The 24,237-nt window shown below is 48.5% G+C and overlaps 1 protein-coding gene across 2 annotated transcripts; it reads right to left on the reverse strand.

Annotated features, from left to right (window-relative positions):
- Nucleotides 1-1,551: 1,551 nt before the first annotated feature.
- Mxd1 (max dimerization protein 1) lies at nucleotides 1,552-23,870 on the reverse strand. 2 transcript variants are annotated; one of them, XR_015685646.1, is made up of 6 exons: nucleotides 23,650-23,870; nucleotides 23,248-23,347; nucleotides 17,792-17,821; nucleotides 7,469-7,750; nucleotides 5,819-5,978; nucleotides 1,552-5,456 (listed from the first exon to the last, which is right to left on the reverse strand). XR_015685646.1 is itself a non-coding variant. In NM_001100749.1 (6 exon segments), coding segments are annotated over 6 exon segments (699 nt in total). In that variant the 5' UTR covers nucleotides 23,723-23,855; the 3' UTR covers nucleotides 3,434-5,235.
- Nucleotides 23,871-24,237: the final 367 nt, after the last annotated feature.

Below are 24,237 nucleotides of genomic sequence, written 5' to 3' on the forward strand. Positions count from 1 at the left end.
AACAAAATAAAAACTCTCTTAAGTGCTGGCTGGAGATATCCTTGGAGGCAGAGTGCCTGCCTAGTCTGTGTGCAGATCAAGTTCTATCCCCAGGATTACAAGAGAAAAAAGGAATGGAGAGACAAGGGGAGGGTGGAGTGGGTGGGTAGGGGAAGACCTGTTTTCCTCACCCAGGATCCTGAACAGGTGCCACTGAGGGAGAAAGGACTCAGCGGGAGGAGTCGGGCTCAAGGTCAGGGGCCGTAGCAGGGCATCGACTGAGGGCTAGGCTCCAAGTCATGCCTTCAGCTGTAGGACAGAACCGGGCCCAGAGGTCTGCTGTGTTTATGTGAGGAATGTAAATTACCAAGAGGTGTTACCCTCAGTGGAACATTGCAGGTCAGCAAGACAATTTACTAAAGTAGCTTGCCTCAAAGCCTGATGACCTGACGTTGATCCAGGACCCACATGACAGGAGAGAACCAACTCCTGTAAGGCATCCTCTGACCTCCATGTGCATGCTGGGCACACATACATACAGAACAAATGAAGGAATTTGCTAGAGACAGGGTCTCTCTATGTATCCTTGCTGTCTGTGTAGACCAGGCTAACCTAGAAAGCTCAGAGGGATCCACCTGCCTCCAGGGTGCTGGGATCAAAAATATGTACCACCACACCTGGCAATAAATGCTTGTTTGTTTAAAGAAAGATTGCCATTGTAAACTGAGTGCCTTTTCTTTCTGTGGCTAGCCAAGCCATTAGTTTTTCCCATGGTTCTCCATGGTGCCCAGCCCAGTAGAGAGACTCTTCCTAAGTGAAGCTCCTGGCTCAGTGGGCACCACTGTCTCAGGCTAGCTCTCATCTCCCAGGTGCTTTCCTAGTTCTTGGCTCTGTGGCCTCAGCACAGTGCCCAGCTCACCAGATGCTTACAGAAAGCACAGCACGGAATGGCAGGTGGGAGGGAACCTGGGTGCTCTGGCAGTGCCAAGGAACTGAACTATGATCAACTCTAACAAATGACTCACTGAACTGGGTGTGGTGACACACGTCTGTCACTCCAGCACTTGGGAGGTGGAGGCCAGGGGATCAGGAATCCAAGGTCGTTCTTTTTTTTCTAATTATTTTAATGCGTATGGGTGTTCTGTCTGCTTGGCACATATATGCCTGGTGTCCACTGAGGCCAGAAGAGGATGTTGGATGCTCTGGAAGTGAGGTTATAGATGATTATAAGTCACCATGTGGATGCTGGGAATTGGACCTGGGTCCTTTGGAAGAGGATCAGAGCTCCTAACCACTGAGCCATCTCTCCAGCCCTCCCTATTCTGGACTACTTGGCAAATCTAAGGGCAGCTGGGGATATATCTCTCAAAATACCAGAGAGGGGAGAGGACAGAGAGAAGAGGAAGAAAGAGGGACAGAGGTGGGGCAGGGGAAGAGTGAGTGCTGAATGGCCACATTTTCAAAGTCATCATCACAGAATCCCAGAGTGAACTTGTTATGAAATTAAAAGAAACAAGAAATTTCATCAACTCAGCCCTTCTCGTGGAGAAGTGGGACACAGGAAGACCAATGTTTAATAATGAAATAATTTATTTGTTAATGGACGGACACATAACTGTACACACAGCAAGGAGTCTCTAAATCATGATGGCTTCTAAAAACACATGTGCTAACTGCAGCCCCTCCCCCCCAAAGCACCGTTCTCCACAGTCTCAGAAGTGGTTCACATTGGCACCATATTTACATAAAGAAACATCTGGAAACACGCTTCCCACTCTTCACCTGTGGCTCTCCTGTGGAGGCTGTCACCCTTAGAAAGAGGGTCCCCCAAACTAGCCACTCGCAGCAACATGACAGAGCACCAATTCTAGGGACAGCAGTTGAGGCAAGCTTGGCTTTTAGATCAAAGCTAAAATGCAGAATGCCCTCTTCAACCCACTGTCCTCCTAGACAGAGTAAGAACTCAGAGGAAGAAATCCAGATACTTCTCAGCACAGATCGCCTCCCTGATTCTCACCATTTGATTTTGAGATAGGCTAAACACTTAATTTCTTTGGCCATCCACGAGCAGAACCTAATGGTGCCAGTCAATCCTTTCTTTTAGAAGACCACAGTTAAAGAAAAGCATTACAAGTATTGATGGATCACATTTCACACCACCTCAACCCAGGATCTTGGAAAACAAAACATGCTGCAGACTACAGCGCTCTGTGCACACAGCATGAGAGAGGCCAGCACACAGCAAACGGTGCTGGGCTGTCCTCTCCCAGAAAGCACTGAGTCAGGAGGAGCAGCCATTGAAATGCCAGAGAGACACAGAAAAATGGCAGGACACACAGGGATGGTAAAGCGGGAGACAAAACACTGTAGCCAGGAAAGAGACAGCAGGATGTGGGTGATACATTACAGACCACAATAAAAGTGGTATTCCTGCCAATACAGCATGGTATAAAACCTTAATGTGTCTATATATGCTCTTCAAAAATATAAGTTTTCTCTCGAAGGGACAGGGAGAAGAAGGCAAGAGGGAGAAAGTCCACGAAACTCATCGTCAAGTCCCCAGATATTGCTAGAAGGTTTTGAGTATCATATGCCATCTCCTGTGATCTTAGACCCCAAACACTCTTGGCCACATCAAGGATGGGGAGAAGTGCCACAGGAACACAGCAGGGGTGAATGAAAATGCTACTTTAAAAACAAACAATAAACCTGTTCCAGCCGCCACGGTAAGGTTGGGCCTGCCCAACCCAGGGATCCCAGCTGGAGACATTCTAGCTTTGGGTCAAGAGGGAAAATCTTGGTCCTTTCATGACCCCTGATGGCCTCACCAAACCAGCACCAGTTCTTCAAGGGCAGAGACACTGGTAGTTGCTACCGGTTTCAAGATACCTGGTTAGCAGAAGAAACCCAAATCAAAACCTGCTGGGTGCTGGGCAGGCGTCCAAAGCCAGGGTGGTGTTTTCTGTTCGATGCGAATGTTTCCTTGTGGCACGGAATGGAGTTGACAGCAAGCTCCTGTGTTCCCGCTTGTCCCGTGACAGTGCTGCTGGGCGTCAGAAGGAACTTTCACATAGAAATGAGCACGTGCTTTGCTGACACACTTCTCATCCTGTCAGTCTCAACGGCTGGGCTTCATACCTGTGTCTTCCTCACCCCCTAACAACTTTCATAGAAAGGCTTTTCATTTTGCTTAAGAAAACAAAAACCACTCTGGAGTCTAAGTCTTGGCAGACATGCTGGTGTTGAGTGAAGGAGAGACTAGATGGGAATTAGCTGCCCTGGGTAAAGCCTGTAGGTCCCTAAAAGCGACAGTTTTGGTCAGAGAAAAGCCTACCTACCACAGTGACTCAGTCCAACTTCCAAAGTCAGGTCTGACCTTGGCAGTTAGCCTGTCAAGTGCTCTAAAAATACAGAGATCTACCACACATCTATGCAAGGACCAGACAAACAGGGCAAAAGTCAAATAATCACTGTTTTATGTTGGGACAGTACACTTCATATTTCAACCAAAAAAAAAAAAAAAGCAGTTTAACTCAAAGGTGCAACAATGAAAACACAGGGAATGATGGCATCTTTCAGATACCTTCTAAGTGAAATAAATATGTGTACAAGTTTTGTTCCCTCCCCCTGTGCAGCCCACAGCCTCTCCCGTGGTCCTGACTTTCCGATGGCCTTGGGTGCAGTGAACAGATACGATGCCCTCGAGGTCTAGCAGGTAGGGATCCAAGGGGACGGAACACCAGCCCTGTCAGACTCTGGAAAGGGTTCTGCAAATGCTAATGGCATCCAATCCAAGCTGTGCTTCTGTGCTAATCTCCAGCTGGTATTTGGAAAACACTCCAACAAGTGAAAAGAAAAAACGAAAAATCTGAAACAGGACTTTGGGGCCATCAAGGAGCACATGGCGTCCATGGTGACCTTGTGGGGCTGGGACCGCTCTCTCTGCCGAGGCGTGTTTGGACTTGAGGAGGGGGAGTGTGACTGTGTAGTTGCGTGCTGCCGAGTCAGCTGTGGAGCCCTTAGGTGACACCGTGAGTCTCAGGAGTGTCCCATTACCTGGTGACACAGGCTCAGCCGCAGAGCGAGGAATTTACAGATGGTTCAGACTTCGTGAAAAAGACTCACCAGAGTGTGAAAACCTCAAAATCCGAATGCGAAAATATTCAGGGGAATGAATTTTGTAGACAGCTACGTACAAAGTTTCTAGAACATCTATAAAAGCAGTCATAGGAATTTATATTGCATTACGTTAGTTTATATAAAATGAATAAATAGTATTTATAGGTGTTGTGTGTCTTATTTACATACGTGTGTGCTCTGGTTTACCTTAAATAAAAATGCCACAAGGGGGGAAAAATCATCCTTTTAAGCTGTAGACCTGGAAGTCTCCAGAAGGAAACTTCTAGGGTGTTCAAAACTACCTTAGCAGGAAGGTTCTGGTGACATGGAGACCCTCCTGTTCACTTGCCACAGAGAAGAAATGTGGCCTCTTTCTCTCACAGACAGTGGCTACCAGCTCAGCCAGTGCCAAAACTCAGTTATTGCTAGGAATTCGACAGGGATGCGGGTGGAGGGGACCATGGGGATGAAGAAGCAGTCACTTCCGTTACGTGGACGATGGAGATCTCATCTATCTCTGAGGTAGGACAATGTTCCAGAGACAAGGAGCATCAGCAGACTCGGGCACATGGCTAGGCCCCAGAGCAGCACACAGGGCACACGGTTCTCCTGAGCTGCCGAGTGCCTGCTCTTAAGCAGGGCCGCAGCACCGCACGCGGCTGGGCCGAGGCAGGGCTGGAGGGGCTCCTGGCCTCTCAGTGCTCTTCGGTTTGGCTTCCAAAGCTTCCTGTGGGGTTCGTGAGACTGAGTTCCCTTTGAGAAGTTGTTTGCTGCGGTTTCCTATGTACCAGACAAAGCTTGTACTTCTCTCCTGGGCGAGTACCATCGGGAGTCAGAAAACTAAGGAGACCTCGTCAGCTGCAGGACAGTGCACGGGGGCGGCTGAGAGGTGAGATTCGCTTGGGCTAAGGACTCTTGGGTGCTTTGAACTGACTGGGATGTACAGTCTCTCGGCGTCGACATGTATGGACAGAGAAGCTACTGATCACACTCAAGACCACAACCCTATGTGCTTTCTGCAAAGTGGACAGAGCTGATATTGGTCAAGGTGGTACATGAGGTTTGCGTGCAAGGGCATCTGGACAGGTCTGGTACACTACCTAACCAGGTGAGGTGGAGAGACGGCTGGGCCCTCTCCTATAGCCCGGGACCTGCCTTGTGGCCGTCCTGGAGCTTGGCTCTTTTGACACTGGCACTGGAGTAGCCCTCATCACTGCCCAGGCTCTGCATGCTGCCCCGCTCGTCCGAGTCACTCACGCTGCTGCTCCAGCCCAGGTCCCCATTGAGGTAGTCTGTGCTCTCCACGTCCACATCCACATCCACATCCACGTCCACGTCCACGTCCACGTCCAGCTCTTCTGCAGGATGAGACACAGCCCTCAGCATATCTCAGAGTTTCCTCATCCCTCCTTGGGCACTGCTACCTAACTCTTGTAGAGGCGAGGCTACACCAGTCCTGTGCTCAGACCCCCGAAGGCCTAAGCCTGTCTATTTATGGCTTCCACTGTATTTTTATTTGCTGTGTATGCGCACAGGTGGAGGTCAGAGAGAAACATTCAGGAGCTGGTTTTCTCTTCCACCATTACTCCCAGGTTCCAACCTGGGCTTAGTTGCAGGTCCCTTTACCCCCTGAGCCATCTCAACAGCCCCTATGAGCCCTATCGTATCTGCTCTGGGGTTGGCTCTGTTGCCTGAAGCCCCTCTGGTAGTTGAGACTCACCCCTGTCAGAGTCGGAGCGCTCTGAAGACACCACAGAGCCCACGCTGTCCATCCGAGTCCTCTCAGCACCCAGCTTCTCCAGCCGCCGCTTCAGGTGCCGCTGCTCCCGCTGAAGCTGGTCTATTTGGTGGACAGCTTTCCTGTCACAATCTTCAAGTTTCTGCAAGTCAAAGGGGTGGTTGTTGGAGTCAATGGGTGTTCTATACAAAGAGCCTGTACCTGCCCCGACAGCAGGAAAGTGTGCTATGTACTCCTGGGAGGCCGGTGTCGTGTCCCTTGTCAAGCATCTCTCCTAGAGCAGAGGTTGGCTGGCCAGTTACCTTGGGCTCTGTCTAATGTCAGCAGCCATGAGCTGTGGGGCTGGCATCATGGAGATGCAGGGAGAATGTGACAGTTTGAATCTCCCACCTTAGACCTGCTAAGTTAAATACAACAGATCCCTGACCTGGTCTTCATATTCGCACCAACCATGTGACCGCCTCTCAGAACTGGAAAACCACATGGTACATGAGCTACAAAGCACTTCTGTTTAAAAGAGGTTTACCCCAGTACAGTCCTGATTAGAAAGCGAATTCTCAAAAAAAAAAAAAAAAAAGAAAGCGAATTCTCATGCCACGAAAACCCCAATTAACTTCTGCTGTTAGCAGGAGATCAGAGCCATTTTAAAGTCCTGACTTGGAACTGTCCAGAAGCATCTGGAAGTGCAATTCTACAGATAACTTATTACAAATCTGCCCCCAGTTCCTCATATTCGGCAGATAATTAATAAGGGTGTTTAATTGTAGCTGTTTTGCTTCCAACTGAGGCTCTCCCAGGGCTGTCTGTATGCAGGCTGCTAACCGTTAGTAAACTGGTATTTGTCTCACCAAGCTATAGCTGAATGGTGGTGCTGGCTCTGACTCGGTGGTGCACAGAGAGACAGAACAAAGAGACATCCAGAGGTGCTTGGGACACATGTACTCACGAAGACCTGGTTCCCACATGGAGCTACAGTAGGATCCTGGAAACGCCCAGCCACCAACCACACAGGACACTGATAGATGTAGACCCTGTCAGTCAGTACGTCAGGGATCCCATGAAAGGAAAGGGCAGCAGAACCTTCTGGCACTGGGAGCCTGTGCAGAGATCTGCAGCCTGAGGAAAGGCTAGCCATAAAGAAGTGGGAGCAAGGTACCACAGACAGAAGGACAGGTATGATGGCCCTGTCTCTAGAACACAAGACAGGAATGGAGAGGGCTGCAGTGGGTAGCATACCCTGCCATACAGCTGCAAGGGCAGGAGAGACCTGGTGACAGTTTGTCCCAAGTCCCCAAAGCATTTAAATAACTCAACGAGATGGGTTTGCTTCCCAGGGTACAGCAGACGAGAGAGTGTGTGTGTGTGTGTGTGTGTGTGTGTGTGTGTGTGTGTGTGTGTGTGTGTGCGTGTGGGGCAGGTCAGGCTGTAAAATGCTTAGGTCCTGGTGGTGGGGATACCAGTGGCTAGAGGCACCAGGGCCTGAATTTCTGACTGGACCCTTTAACTGGGTTTTGGGAGGCAGGTGGGAGGAGCCCAGAGACCATCCTGGAGCTACACTATCACCTGCCCCTTATGCAGCTGAGACACCCTTGCCAGGCCAGAAAGGGTGGGGCAGCAGGTCAAGGCACTTACCTTTATGTGCAATTTGGCTTTTGTCAGCAAACTCAGGGTGGTGTGTCGGCTTGACTCGGGGCCCAGCGGTACCAGCCCCTTCAGCTTCTCTAGGCACAGGCGGAGGTGAGCACGCCTGCGAAAACAGGACCATAGCAGCACTTGAGACTCTCACCACAGGTTCTGAAGTGTATGACTGCCCGGCGCTGCCAAGGATGGAGCCAGTGTGGGAGGTTCGGCACCTGTGCTGGAAGCCAGTAAGAAGCAGAACTCGGGGCTTCTAGGTTGATTCCGTTTGTAATTCTGGGGACATAGGTATAAATAAAATCTGCTCTGTTAGGTACTTTTTAAAGTGAGGTTCTCCTAAATCAGAAGATGACTTTCCCTGAGGAAAGTCCTCAACTTGCATTTCTCTTTCTAAGTCATTGAATTTATATCATTGCTATGCACAGAATTTACAAGTTTGGAATTGTTCACTGAGGATACACACACACACACACACACACACACACACACACACACACACGCTGTGTGCTTCTGTGGACATGAGTCTTCAGGAAGAGAAGGCAGGCAGCAGGGAGCATTTGTAGTGAAAAATTCTTGGTTTTAAGTTTGGGTTTTTTGACTGTACAAAATCTCCTTTATTCTCACAAATATATTCTTTCACATATGGGACAAGTTTATCACAGGCAATGCTAATAAATGTGGCTGGGAGGACCACTCTTGGATCTTAAGTGTGCTGGACAGAGGTTAATGAGGGCCACAGCATGACCAGAAGCATAGGAATCCCCACAACTTTGGACGTTCACACTTCACTAAAACCTAGGTTTGGTTTTCGCTCCAGGATGGAAGAGATCCCAGGGCAACTCTGAGAGCTCCTGTGTAGATCGACCACCTCCTTAAAGCCTTCCTGAGCCACAGGGAATCCTCTTTTCTGGGCTTCCTTCCCTACAGGACTCGGTGTCGGGTCTCTCAACCCTTCACTCAAGCTGTGTGGGGAGCAGGGCTGCAGCCACCTCTTTCACTGTGCATGGACGACTGCGTCAGCTGTTCCAGTGGACTTTAAGCTTCCTGAAGACAGAGTCCATCTCCTCACATCTACACAGAGTTTTTCAGCCTTGGACAACGCCCATTCCCACACACGGCCAGCTAGATTGAGCGCCTCCGAGGGGAAACAGGGCAGGGCCTCCTGGGGCAGCACTGGGAAATGTGGCTTGGATCTCATTCAGCGCTGAGGGCCTCTGAGCTCAGTGAGCACATCATCCTGAGCTGGCAAATGGAAAGACCTGGATGCTGGCTGCGAAGTCCTGCCCCGCGGAAGAGCCCGCAACAAAGACTCAGTAGCATTGGGGTCAGGAGGAGCAAAGCTATATGCATCAAAATACCACAAGAGCAGAAGCAAGAAACAATCCACACACATGAACATGTGAAACTGGCCAACTCACATACTAGAAAATTAATACTAAAGAGATGTGAGGGCTGGGGCCAGCTCAGTGGCTCAGAGCACTGCTGCTCTTCCAGAGAACCTGGATTTGGTTCTCAGCACCCATGTTGGGCAACTTACAACCAGAAGAATCCGATGACTCCGATCTCCACAGGCAAATGCACTTACATGCACACACCCACACATAGGCACTTAATATTTTAAAAAAAAAATCTAAAAAGGAAAAATATGAAAAAAATACAACTAGTAACTTGACTGACTTGCACTGGTTAACCTCTCTAAAGTCTGCAGACTTTTTACATTATATAGAGATATTTATTGGTCTGCTCATTATTGGAAAAGACTACAGGGGACAAGTCTGTCACACTGTCCTCCTGTGATGTGGTCATACCTGTCACTGTCCCCCTGGTCCATCTTACTGCCACATTAGACTGTCTTCTGTTATCAAGAGTGGCCTTTAGCTCCTGTTCCAGTAGGAGAAAGTGGTGCCAAGCGCTGGCTCCTGCTGCCCTTTCAGCCTGTGTCTAGCAGTGCCACACTGCCTTGAACCTAGGTAATACACTTGAACCCTGCAGGCCCCTCTTCCAGAGGAGTGCTGTCACTGGCACATCTAAGGCTTGGGTCTACAGCAGCTGCTGCAGAAGTCATGCTTCCACGTGCACTGCAGCCATGGTGTCCGAGGTCATGAGTGGTCTGGAACTGGTAGTCCACACATATCAACCCCACTCCTCTCCGTCAGCAAACCCCCAGCTCTTTTTTTTTTTAAATTACTTTTACCACTCAATTGCCAAACAGTTCAACATTAGCGTAGTGGGGCAGGGTGGAGGTTGTTAGGCCACTTACTTCCCATGTGACTTTGAACAGCTTCCTAGGTCCATGGCCTCAGTTTCCTTATCTGCAGAAGGTGAGACAGAGCCTACCCTAGCTAGCCTCTGTGGTACAGGAGCAGAGGGTCTGATACATTGTATCTTTACACAAGGGTAGCAGATAGGAACAACACTGCTTCAGTCTCTTCTCAAGCCACAGCAAGCTCACGGTCCTCACCAGGCAGGGGTGGCCGATAAAACACTCAGAGAGAATGGACATCTGTCCTTGAAACATCTAGTAAACAAGCTAAGCCTTCTGTGGAAATACAGATATCGCCTATGTGGAAGGAAACTATGAACAAAGCATTTTTAAGCTAGTGAGGGTAATGAAGTCCCTCTGAGGTCATGTGTCTCATGTGGCAGCAGGATCCAGGTCAGGAGGGAGGCATGTGCCTCACTTTCCCGGCTACAGGCGCTTTGGCATTCTGAAGCCACCCCCCACCCCCAAGGCAAAGGTGGACTCAGACCCCGATGCACAGTCACACACACGTGCAGAGCTTACAACGCCTCCCTCCCACAGCAAGAGAAACGGTTCCAGAGTTAGGAGTGAAATTAAAACAACTTGGGAAGAAAACTATCAAATACTGCTGAAGGACAGGAAAATCTGAGTGAATGGAAAAAAATCTGCACATTCCTGGCGATGACCCCTCAAAGCAAGAATGCCAGCAGTCTTCAAATTTAATACAAGTCCACAAAAACGAAATCCCAACAGTTTTCTTTAATGTTGGAAAACTCGCCTGAACCTCATCTAGAAGAATACGTGTGTGAGACGGCCAGCATTTTGGAAAAAGAGGAGTGCGCTTGCACAGATACTGAACCGTTAGAAGCTGTGGTGATTAAAGACAGCACTGGCATCGCAGCACACACATCAAGAGCAGAACAGATGCTCAGACAAGAGCTGAGTTTAGCACACAAAAGACAGCGTTGCAGATCCTGGGATGAGTATGTAGGACCTGGCCTGGGAGTGGGGAGGTCACCATCAAAGCAAACCCAACAGATTAAAGGTCTAAAAGTAAGACATGTTCACATGCTGTGGTGGAGTTAGTTTTGCTCAACTTTCCTCAGGTGTGAAGGATGAGAAACCAAATTGCCAAGTGGAAGAGAAACGAGCCTAGGGCAAGCGGTTCCTCGCACGTTGGTGATCCGGGAACAACCGCAGTGTGAAGACCAACTCTGCAGGCAGGAGCTCCAGACTCCAGTGCCAACCCTGAGCTTCTAGACTTAGAAGATGCCAAGCTCCTGCGTGCTTGTTGATACCTTTCTCTTTTGGGGGTCTAACTTTTAAATATGAACCGTACAACATTTGGAGCACTTGCTGGTCAAGGGACAGACATCTGAGCAAGGCGTGGACACCATTTGCAAATGCTTGACTCTTCCACCCTTTATCCTGATACGAGTTTCTCAGGGACTGCAGAGCTTCTTTCCTCCTGGGTATGGGGCGATGCTGGAAAAGAGCGAGTCCCTACCCAGTGCTCCTGAATGGGTTCCCTTTGCCCTCTTCCTCACACACAGGCCCCAGAGAGCTCCCTGCATGCAGCCTCTGATAAGCTGCTTTCCTCTCTGCCTGGTCACATATACTCACACTGAACTTTCAACTTGCCTAGTTCACTACTAAAAATAAAAGACACCAAGTCTTCTACTTCTCAAGCACTGGCCCTGAGGCCATACTGTGCCTGTCCAGGAGAGCCTGGCCTTCCTTCAGTAAAGCATGATGAGCTCTATCTTGCTTAGCACTGGCTTTTTTCCATTAGAAGGTGCCTGTGATTTCTATCCAAAAAGGAGAGGGTGGGCCTTCAGTATTTTCTCTCCTACCATGGTGTGTGCACAGGCTTACTTAAATAGTACAGACCCCTTCAGGATCACTAGGCATACACAAGCTGTACAGTGTGAGGTCAGAAGAACCAAGTCTTACCAAGAAATCAAAGCCTCCTTGAGAGTGAGTAAAGGTCTCAACTGGTTTTATGTTGAGAACAAAGCCTGTGAATTAAACAGAAGACTGGAAGTCATGCTTTAGGGGAAGGTATTACTTTTCTCCTTTTCTTCTACAGTGATGTCGTGATCAGATGCGGTAGTGTATCACTGATTCTACTGACGCCCTGGAGGAGCCCTCAGCACCAGGTGGACAAATCTTACAGAGACTGAGGCGGCAAACATACCCAGTGGCACAGAAACAATCATGCCTCATCTCCATGCAGAAGACATGGATTGTTAACTAAAATAAAAAATATGTAGTTGTGCCCCCTTAGTGTTTCCTTTCCAGGGTCTGATTTTAATATAAAATATATCCTAATAAGTACCTGCTAGGTTTATCCCACACTGTAACTACTAATTCTGCAATGAAGTCAGAGGTGCCCTCAGGGCCCCAGGCAGGGGGGCTGGAAGTTGGATAAGCAAACAACATGGGTCTCTTCCCATGGCCTCCAAAGGCAGATGGCACTCACTCCATAGGTTAAGTGTGGAAGATGGTTCTAGTGGCCCTGGACTTGAGCATACTGCCAGCAAAGCCAAAGCCAATGCCTGTGGTAGATGGATGGCTTCTCTGAATGTGGTAAAGAGTATACAGAAGTAGTGAGAATGGCCCAGTGTATACCACTCCCAGGTCCAGTGCCACTATACCCAGGTCCAATGCACACTACACCCAGGCCCTGTGCACACTACACCCAGGCCCTGTGCACACCACACCCAGGCCCTGTGCACACCACACCCAGGTCCAATGCACACTACACCCAGGCCCTGTGCACACCACACCCAGGCCCGGTGCACACTACACCCAGGCCCTGTGCACACCACACCCAGGCCCTGTGCACACCACACCCAGGCCCTGTGCACACCACACCCAGGTCCAATGCACACCACACCCAGGCCCTGTGCACACCACACCCAGGCCCGGTGCACACTACACCCAGGCCCTGTGCACACTACACCCAGGTCCAATGCACACTACACCCAGGCCCTGTGCACACCACACCCAGGTCCAATGCACACTACACCCAGGCCCTGTGCACACTACACCCAGGCCCGGTGCACACCACACCCAGGCCCGGTGCACACCACACCCAGGCTCAGTGTACACCACGCTCTGGTCCTATACACTCCATGCCTGACCCTTTTGATAGAAAGACTCTGGCCATTTGAAAAGTCAGAAACCCAGGAAAACAGTTCTAGGAACATTCTCTAGGGAAACTACTAGAAAGGTTTCTCATGCCAGGCCAGGCACTACTGAAATCCTTTTGGACAAATGAAAATATAGCACAGACCAAGGCTGGAAATTCCACAGAGCACACAAAAATCTTTAGTCACAAGGTTAGAAGATACTGACTCTGGCAAATCCCACACCTGTACCATCCCAGAAAACATGGATGTCTGCTACTGAAGAAGCTAGAGCACTGACTCCCGACCTGTTCACCATGGCTATGGGTCAGCATCTCCATGACCACAGAGCTTCTTGAAATGCTCTCACCCCAAAGTAGTTCCCAGACAAGTGAGAGCAGAACCAACACATGGCATGCAACAAGAGATGGAAAGGATTCCTGTGTTCCAAAGATCATCAAGCCGTTAACGACAGGAACCAACAGCATCCAAAACTGCACAAGCCCTGCACACTTTTTGCAAGAAATGTGTAAGCCTTATGGAGGACTGCTGCAAATTTGCTTAGAGACAGAAAAGAGGTCTAAGTAAACTAAGAAACACACCAAGTCCTGGATGGCAAGACCTATAGCTTAGCATATTAGCATACGTCCTGTGACTCACTCTGCAGACCAGGCCGGCTTCAAACTCAGATATCTGCTTGTCTTTGCCTTGTAAATGCTGGCTTAGTATATACTCTTAAAGGTAATTTTACTGGAATTACACAGTTACAACTTTTGAAATCTTAAGAATTTGGGAGATGAGGAATTAGAGGACTGATTGACAGGTAACCAAAGTCCCGATACACAGAGGCTGAAGTAGGAAGACACACAAGTTCAAGGCCAGTCTGGGCTATATAGCGAATCTTAGGACAACTTGGGCTACAGGAAGCTCTGTATCAAAAAAGGAAAAGAAAAATTGTGTTAAAAAAAAACCGTGGGGGTTTGGGGATTTAGCTCAGTGGTAGAGCGCTTGCCTAGCATGTGCAAGGCCCTGAGTTCGGTTCCTAGCTCTGAAAAAAAGAAAAAAGAAAAAAAAAACAAAAAAAACAACAACAACAAAAAAAAAACAAAACAAAAAAAACGTGGCCATGGGGACTGGAGAGAAGGCTCAGTGGTGGAGACTGGCTGCTCCTCTAAGAGGACCCAGTTCAGTTCCAGCATTTATGTGGTACCTCAGCACAACTGTCTCACTCCAGTTCCAAGGGATCTAACACACACAGGGCAACAGCCATCGGTGAGCACACTGGTTTCCTGAAGGTAAATTGATGACCTGAACAGTCACATGGCAGATGTGCTGCTTATGCCTGTCCTCGAACCTGTGGAGCTGTAGATGCTCAACAAACACTGCCTCCGCTCTACACATCTTGCTTTCTTCTTGTAGACACCAGGTATTTAACTGTTGTGTCCCAACCTGGGGTTAAGGCTCGTTCTAAATGTCTAAGGTGCCACCAAAACCCAAGCACATTCACCTCTGCAATACCAAAGTGGGGAAAACCCACTTTAGAATTTCTTTTTGGGTTGCTTTTATTTTGAGAGCCCTCACAATCTTTTTATATGTGGCTATGTGGAGTGGGGAATGTTTAACTCAAGTCGGGTGATTGCTGGGTTAGAGCCCAGCGTGGCATAAACTGGGTGTGGCAGTGCACTCCTGTAATCTCAGCGCCCCAGCAGGAGGAGCAAAATTCAAGGTCATCCTGGGCCATACAGGAAGTGTGAAGCCAGCCTGGGATGTATGTAACTCTGTCTCAAAATAAGGAAAGAAAAGGCTCAAATGTACTAGGGGCCAGCAGGGTGGTTTTTCTTCTAAAGAGTCAGCTACCAAAGCCAAGTAGCTATAAGAGTTGAACCCCAACTCAAGAATTTCTTAAATCATTTGTTAAATGTTAACAAGGGAGCCGGAACCCCCCCCCCCAAAAAAAAATGGTATCCTCTTCCCCTGGACTGAAGTAAGCAAGGTTTGGCTAAATTAAGCGATGGAGGCCTTACTTCCTTCCCTTTCAGACCACATACTCTTAAATGAGGCAAAGACTTGTTAGGACTCTGCAAGACCCAATTCCGAAAAGAACAGGAAGCAAGAAAGTAGAAACGACTCCCCACCTCAAGTAAGACAAAGGGCAGATGGGAGCAGTCTGTGGTCTATGCCGCCAGGGATGACTTCAAGTCACCTTCTGGGACTCTGTCTCCATGGCCCTCGTGGACCACAGCAGCAGCCCTTTATGGACTAACAAGGTGTTTTCTGAGTCTTTCTTGTTAGATTTGTCACTTCTGTGGCATGGGTCTGGCTGGTTTCATATCCAAGTGTAAATCTGTCTAGTATCCAACACAGGGCTCAGGTCTTGGACCATAGCAAGCAAAAACTAATTGTGCGAGCGCACACCACACACACACACACACACACACACACACACACACACACACACACACACACACACACTCTGTAGCACTCTCACAGAGGGAAAAGGAATAAAGTAGTCAAGAGTGGGGAGTCTTTGCTGGAAGGATGCAGTCTGTTTTTCCTTTGCAGAGCTGGGATGGATCCCAAGGCTGTGCACGCCAGGCAAGCACTCCAGCATGAAGCCCTGGCCTAAAGGGCTGGGACTGAATAATGCAAACAGAGGCCTACCTAAAGGCCTGGAAGAACTTGAGGCAGACACAAGGAGACTATGGATGAAGAAGGGAGCCCACAGCCATCATCTTTTATCCAAAGAGCATTCTGAGTTCCTAGTTACTGGTGTGAACCCTGAAAGCATAAAGGTTGCTCTGACTTAGAACAGCCACAGCCACGAAGCAATGAGCAGGTGAGAAGGCCCACACAATGTCACACTCACACCGAGTTCCGCAAGGCAACAGAGCTGTCGGTTTGATTTTCTTCCCAGTTCCTGCCTGCCTGGTAAAGGTCTGGCCTGTCTTTTCTTGGCTGAAACTCAAAACACAACTCCGACTGGATCTTCAGGGTCGGGGTCCTTTAGGAGGGTTTGAGGGAAGCAAGACCACTGTCCCAGTGGGTGGCCCGCACCTCAAGTGGATGGACGCTCAGGGGACAGAATGAAGCGGTTCCATGGTCTCCCCCCATGTGAGAGTCACTGGGGAGCTTCTGAAGAATTCTAGTGCACAGAGCCTGTCCCACATTTGGCCCATACATATACAGCCACCCAATTGGACTAGATGGATGAAGCAAAGAAGTGCAGACCGACAGGAGCCGGATGTAGATCGCTCCTGAGAGACACAGCCAGAATACAGCAAATACAGAGGCGAATGCCAGCAGCAAACCACTGAACTGAGAATAGGTCCCCTATTGAAGGAATCAGAGAAAGAACTGGAAGAGCTTGAAGGGGCTCGAGACCCCAAAAGTACAACAATGCCAAGCAACCAGAGCTTCCAGGGACTAAGCCACTACCTAAAGACTATACATGGACTGACCCTGGACTCTGACCCCATAGGTAGCAATGAATATCCTAGTAAGAGCACCAGTGGAAGGGGAAGCCCTGGGTCCTGCTAAGACTGAACCCCCAGTGAACTAGTCTATGGGGGGAGGGCGGCAATGGTGGGAGGGTTGGGAGGGGAACACCCATAAGGAAGGGGAGGGGGGAGGGGGATGTTTGCCCGGAAACCGGGAAAGGGAATAACACTCGAAATGTATATAAGAAATACTCAAGTTAATAAAAAAAAAAAAAAAATACATTTCCAATAAAAAAAAAAAAAAAAAAAAAAAAAAGAATTCTAGTGCAGAGCCTTAGCCAAGCTATTAGGTCTGAGTCGCCACAAGGGCTGGGATACTCTTTGTTTTAAAGCTCCTCAAAGAATTATAGCATCGTAGAGACCTGAGTTGTTTGCTTTTTGGTTTCTTTTTCCTTTAAAGAAGTCTTTACTGCCTGGCTGTAGTTGCATATGCCTTTAATACCTCTGGAGTATCTGCAGAAGCAGGCAGATCTATGTAAGTTCAAGGTCAGCCTGGTCTACAGAACAAGTTCCAGGGCAGCCAGGACTACACAGAGAAACCCTGTTTCAAAAAACCAAAAACCAAAAAAAAAAAAAAAATCTTTACTAGAGCTGAGGACTTAGCTTTGAACCCTTCACGGAGAAGGAGAAGGGTAGCTATGACTGGAGTGCAGGAACATGGCACAGTGCTGCCCATAAGGAGGCAGAGTGGGACACACAGGACTCTGCTGCATTTGATTTACCTTTGTACATTTAAATTTTTCCCACTAGCATTTTATTTTACAGACTCAGTAGAAATAAACATCAGCTCTTTGCCCCAGAAAACACACGGATATCTGTATAATACATCTAAGATATTTAAAGAAATAATTAAAAGTTTTGCCAGTGAGTCTAGAGTGCAACAGAGCTGAGCACTACTTGGCACTGTCACTGAAGAACAGGCAGCTTGATCTGGAAACTAAAGGCTTACGTCATGAGCAGCAGCAGTTCAGGAGAGTCAGCTGTGCTGCGGCAAGGTGAGGCACAGGTGGCAGGCCCCTCCAGCCACAGACAGCACCCTACTTTCCATATGCACAGCTGCCTGAACAGACTCCCATCCACAGGGTAACTGCAGGTGCATATCCATGTGCACACACACTGCACATACTCACATACACGTAACTAAGGCAGGGCTGCAGAGAGAGCCCAAATGTGCACACCTCACTGTCTGCAGGAGTCCTCCGAAGGTATTCTCTAGGAGTGGATTGGGGAGGGGAAGCAAGTGCTTCATCTGCCCAGTGATGGTGCATGGGCACTACCGGTTAGCCCGTCTGAGTGAGCTCCTAACTCAGGGGTCTCTCCATTGAGAACAGGGGTGGGTTTGGGAGGATTGAAAATGTGACGAGAAATATGGGTGAAACTCTCAGAGCACCTCCTCCAAGTTCCCCCCAGACTCCCAGAGCACCTCCTCCAGGGTCCCCCTGCTCACCTGTTCTTCTCCATCTCATTGTGAGTTGATCTGAAAGAGATGTAAGAAAATAAGATTGGTTTTGTCTTTCAAAAAAAATCAATTATTCTTGTTTTACACCATGATTTCTAGCTGGGCTCTCACCTTTAATCCTAGCACTCGGAGACAGAGGCAGGTGGAGTTTTGTGAGTTCAAGGCCAGACTGGTCTATATAGTGGGTTCCAGGAGACGTAGACTTCCATGTGAGCGTGTGTGTGTGTGTGTGTGTGTGTGTGTGTGTGTGTGTGTGTGTGTGTACACGGGCATGCATGAGCATGCAGATGTTTTCTACCTTACTTTCTGAGACAGAGACTTTTCAGTGAACCTCAAGCTCTGTTTGGTTAGACTTGTGATCAGAGAGACTTGTGTTTCTATAGCCTCTGTGCTGAGGTCAGAGATGTGAGCTCACACGTCTGAGTTTTATATAAATGTTGGAGACTTACGATTGTACTGTTAGCACATTTCCTACAGAGCTATCTCCCTGAACTCCATTTTAACTTTTTTTCTACAAAGTTGGTAGGAGAAGGTAGATAAGCAGGGGTGGGATTAGGGGATGGGGGATAGGGATTCCCTGGGAGTCAGATAATTTAAGTGTCTAAAATACAGCTCAAGGGCTGGCGAGATGGCTCAGTGATTAAGAGCATTTGGTGTTCATTCAGAGAACCAGGGTTCTATTCCTATTACCTACATAGCAGCTCACAACTGTCTGTAACTCCAGTTCTCAGGAGATCTGACCCTCTCTTCTGAGCTCTGTGGGCACCAGCTATAGACAAGATGCACATGACATACATGCATGCAAAACACTCATACTTGTTAAAAGATAAAATAAACAAAAAATATAGTTCAAGGAACTCCAGTGACTTATTAAGAGGCATGCAGCCTTCCTTTGTAAAGAGGAAGAGGGTCACTTACAACACACACTTGTACAGTGTGATGTACACTGCAGTTGCATAACCTCATGAAGCTTTCTTTAGGTTATCTGTAAAGTCATGGGGGTGGCAACATACCCCCATCCTACCTCCTAGGGGCAGCATATACTAACACATGATGTCTGATTACAACCCCCTATTTAAGTGGTAAAATAAATCCCTCCCAATTCAATTCCCTGAAATAAATGCCTCAGGCACAACCTCCAGAAAGATGCTGCTGCCTCGCAGCAGTGAAGTAAAGCAGGGGTTTGCAAATTCAACACAAAGGCAGCAGTCTGTAAAAGCAGGAGTTGAGATGAAAAAAGTCCAGCTTTGTCCTCTCTGGTACTGTAGATGAAATAAGTGTACTATCTTGTCCTTGGTTAACCCCTCTGTTAAATAGGAATACAAATAGTTGCTAATAATCTAGTAAAGAAGCAAGGATCAATGAGGGAACAGCTATAAACGTGACTGGCAAGGTTCAGATGAAAGGCATTAGTGTTCATAGATGATCCTAATGACCAGGCCTTGCCTTGGACTTCATGGACAGGTTTCCATAATTATGGAAGTCAACAGGATTCCTTCTACATCTAAGAGCAGCTTCTCCATGACCAGGCATCAGTGAGGAAGCTGTTTTGGAAAAGTACCAATCTGAATTCTCTGGAATCTAACTGGCTCTGGTTGTGAATTCTGTGACCCAGGAGGTAAAGCCTTATGGTGGACATGACAAGTGTTCAGCTATATATGGCAGCAATGGCCATAGCCACGTTTACTCACAGCATAGATCAGGGATAGTTTGGGCCTGTGTGGGGGCAGAGGGCTGTCTTCAAACAAGAAATTTCTAGCCCAGCACTGAAACTTCTCTTCTAGGGGTTGGTGAGAAGGCTCAGCAGATAAAGGTGCTTACCACAAAGCCTGATGACCTGAGTTTGATACCCAGAACCCACTGGTGGAGGGAGAGAACCAGCTCCTGAAAGTTGTCCTCTGACATCCACAGGGAGGCAGGCCATGGCTCGTGTGCACCCACCCACACACACACAAGTAAAAATGTAATCAAGGCAACCTTTTCTTCTATAAGGCCCTGGGAGATTACTCTCTGTTACACATGAGGAAACAGTGCTGGCTTTACGTTTTGTCTCTAGGACCTCCAAACCAGTTGTTGGCTGGTTCACTAGGCTCTCCGTCAGTCTTCTGGTTTACATCCTTCAGGGAATGGCAGGGACAAATAAAAAACGTGGTTTTCAACACGTGGTATTTTACCTTTAACCGGACATTCTAAGTTCAAAGTCTGACAGTTTTTGTTTTGTTTTTAATAAATTAAGGTGGTTAAGACTTTCCTGTTGGGCTGGAGAGATGGCTCAGTGGTTAAGAGTACTGACTGCTCTTCCAGAGGTCCTGAGTTCAATTCCCAGCAACCACATGGTGGCTCACAACTATCTGTAATGAGATCTGGTGTATCCTAAGAGAGCAACAGTGTATCATATATAATAAATAAATAAATCTTAAAAAGAAAAAAAAAGACTTCCCTGTTTAACTACAGAGGAGCACCACCCTGATGTGGAAGGCTGGGAGGAGGAAAAGCACCCGGGCACTCCTACAGCAACTTTTCCACTCTTTGAAGAGCTACAGACAAACTGACAATTTGTATCTATATTTAAACAATACGAGCCCCTGAAACAAATTTCATCTACGAATCCTATAGGAAGCATAACTCTTCCAATTTTTAACTCAAGTTTTAGAAATGACAGGCTTTGTTGATTACTTAAGGAGTGTTGAACCTGTGGTGCCTTTTAAAAGGGGACAGCCATCTAACAGTGTAAGTGAAGTGCGCTTTTGAGACTTGGGTGAAACTGAGCCATTGATAAGCAGCAGCCGCCCCCAGGTGAGCACTGAGGTTTAAGTAAGGCCTGGAAGAATGCACAGATACCTTCCTGGGTCAAACCATTTTCCATGCAATCGCTGAGGACTCGGGAATCCTGGATGGCCAATAAGGTCAATTGTACCCTATAGCAGCAAACACTATAAAATGATAACTCAGTCTAATGCAGCACGTCAAAAAGGGCTCCACATGTTAGGTCACTTCACAGGCACTCCTTATAAAAGAGCGCAGTGGCCAAGTGCCCGACTTCCTCTTTCACATCAGTGGCAGAGCCTGTTTTACTCACATTAACAAAATATACTTCTAGAAAATAGCACAGGCAGAGACATGTATACACAGTTCCAATTACTTAAGAAGCTGAGGCAGGAAGATCATTGGCACCCAAGAGTCTGGGGGTAACCATGTAAGACTTTTGCCTTTTTTTCCTTTCTTTAATGTGGGGATTAAATCCAAGGCCTTGCACATGCTAGACAAGCACTCTATCACTGGGGTGCAGCTTGTGCCCTGAGATTTTCTTTAAAAACAATAGCACACAAAACCAAGAAAAACAAAGGTCGCAATTTCAATTCTAAATGATAGCTAAGTGATCTTAAAAACCGAAAGAAAGATCCCTTTGTAATGCAGTTATCTGGATGATCCCAAAGCAACTGACATCCACCACCCTTTTCTTCCTTTCTCTTTCTCTTTCTTCCCAAGCAGTTTTAAAACACACTGCATTTCCGTTCCTAAGAAGTTCGATATCATGGGTGAATCTTATTTTTTTCTTGTTCAAAGCAAAGTATTCCCTCAGACTCCACAAGCAAAGAACATAATACTTTAACCTGAATATGAACACGTTACTTTTCCAAGAGTTCAGTGAAGTAGGAGTGTCTCCCTGGCCTTCTCACTTCACATTTACGTTCTCATAGCTCTGGGCAGAAGGCTGTGACTGACACGCAGACACTCTCTGATGCCACTCTCCTCCTCAGGTGAGGGATGTGCCAACAGCCATGGAAGGAATCATACCTATATCAAACTACCTGCCCAAACTTTAATCCTGAACCTGAGGGACCCTTCGACCACTGACTGTATCACACCCGTTCACTGGTAGGGAAGGACATGAGCAGCTTCGACAGCCTAGTCTCTAAGAATGGAAAGCAAGCCTTGAAGAGAAGAGTTTGCAGCTTTGCCAAAACTCAGGAACTACAGTCTCTTTAAGGAGTGGTTATAATAATGGCAAAAGAGGATACAGTAGTACAGAGACAACAGACAACACACCAAGCCTTTGAAGTCCTTCTGTGTGCAAACAACACAGTTACAAAGGCAGCAGAACCTTTTCTGATGCCCCCTGTCTGACTCACGTTAGTGTGCTTATGCTCCTTCAAGGCTGCAGTGTCCGTGTACAGTGTTGCTGACTACCACTACCAGGATATGCTAGATGAGAGGACAAGGAAAACCCACCAGGTAATTACCAGGTCAGGTCCACCCTTCCGGTGCCTTAGTCAGGAGCGTGGCCAAGTGTGCTGCTCAATTCTGTGATCCCAACACTAAGGACTAGGTACGGGGTGAACCAAGGACAAGGTGGGTCAATTTCAGGCGTTGAGTGGGAACTTCCTGGGGTTTAGTGGTCTGTATTAAGCCACAGAGGCTATACATATAGTGCTTGTGGGAAGTTATTCATGAGGGGGAGGGACTAGGATTCTAAACTGATGAAATGTCAATTATTTTAGTTGATAGGCATGAAAGACTTAGTCAAATGGCCCTAGATACACAGACTCCTAGCAGCTCGTTAGCAGTGTTGTTTTTGTTTTCTGAGACAGGGTCTCACGGTGTAGCCTTGGCTCATATGGAATTCCCTAGGTAGACCAAGCTGGCCTCCAACTCACAGAGATCCACCTGTCTCTGAGTGTTCCTGAGAGTTGAGATTAAAGATGGGCACCACCATCCCTAGCTACAACGAGTATTTTATGAGCAAAGAGGGGGACACAAGGACAGTAGCAGAGATGAAATGCTACTGTGGATCAGGGACTGTGAATTCTCAGCCATTAACTAAACACTGTGGTGAAATTCACAGCTCTTGAGGACTATAAGGTAAATCTGTGAGGCTAAAAAGAAAAGGCTGCACCTTGCTGACATCTTAATGTAACATGCATCTTCTTACAGAAGTGGGTTCTAACCTCAATCACTCTGCTCAGCCATCAGGAAGAGAGGTCACAATTGGGTTATCAGACAAACTACTACATTTAATGTACACATTAAATATAAATTTCTACCACCTGTGTCAGGCCAGATACTTCATTTATAGAGTCTCTATCACAAGCAAAATCAACTGATAACATGCAGCGTTTTGAGTTAAAGGAAACGTGGAAACTCTTGTTGCTTTAAGGCAGACAAAAGTAATGACCCTGCTGCCAGCCCCTCTTGGAGCTTCTACAGAGTTCTGCTTTGTTCAGAGGGTAAAATGTAGAATTAATTTTGCTTTTAAAAGTCACAATGAAAGGTAAGATATTCCTGCTTTTCTCCTCAGTTTTCTCAACTTAAAAAGGGCTGCTTGGCACCATGTGCTCATTACTGAACCTTCAATGTATCTATAGGGCTAGAATCCTGTAAGTAACTAACAATCAGCCTTCATCTCGTGTTCGCTACAGAGAAGGAGAATATTGAACAGTTACCTGCTACTGGTGCTGTTCTTCTTGGGCTTGTTTCTCCGTTTGAAGGCATCTCTGTCCTTGCTACTGTATGGCAACATGGAGGCATACCCATGTTCAGCTTCTAGAAAACCGAGGGGTCCCATTAATAACTGGGCCCAGAGCATCTGACACCCTGTCCCCGCGTCCGTCTGTCTGCCGGAGTCCGGGACACCGGGCGGGCGCAGGCAGGCGGAATTCTGAGAACAATGCCTGCTCTTTCCTGGCGTGGACGCCCTCGGTTCGGAGCAGGTGTGGAAGGTTCCAGCTGCTCGCCGCCCCCCGCGCTCGGCTTTTGGGGCGCGGGCCCGGGGGTTGGCGCTCGCGGCCGGCCCGCGCCCCAACCACCCCAGCGGCCGCCCGCCCTGCCCGCAGCCCGCCGTGCACCTCTCTCCCGCCGCTCCAGGTAGTCGGCCGCCTCCAGCAGCAGCTGGATGTTCATCCCGACGGCTGTCGCCATCCTGCACCCGGCGGGCTGCCTCTCCGTGCCCGCGGGCGGCCGGCCGGGAACACCGAGGAGCTGCCGCGCTGGCCAGCCAGAAGGGGCAGCGATGGGACAGCACGGAGCCCGGAGCCCAGCCGCCACCGCCGAGTGTTTATCCCGACTCGCCGCCGCCCGCCCCCGGCCCCGTCCCTTGACAGGCCCGCGGCGGCGACGTGCCTCATTGGGCCGCCCGCGGCCCGGCCCGCCCCTGGCCCGTCGCGATTGGGGAAGTGCCCGCAGCCCCGCCCCAGGAGCTCGCTTCTCCTGCCGGTTGGCCGGGCTTGACAAGGCCCGGACTCCGCCCCCTACACTCCATTGGCTGAAGGACTCGCAACTCCGCCTCGTGCTTCTGCCTGCCTCCCATTGGCTCCACGCCGACAGTCGGGCCCCCTTGGGCTCGGCGGGTATTGGGCAAGTACAGTACAGGGAATGCCGCGGCGCCCGCGCCTCATTGGCCTAATCCTCGGAAACCTCCCGGCTACGATGACGTC

Source organism: Rattus norvegicus, chromosome 4 (assembly GCF_021556685.1).
Source record: "Rattus norvegicus strain SHRSP/BbbUtx chromosome 4, alternate assembly SHRSP_T2T, whole genome shotgun sequence".
NCBI classification, from domain to species: domain Eukaryota; kingdom Metazoa; phylum Chordata; class Mammalia; order Rodentia; family Muridae; genus Rattus; species Rattus norvegicus.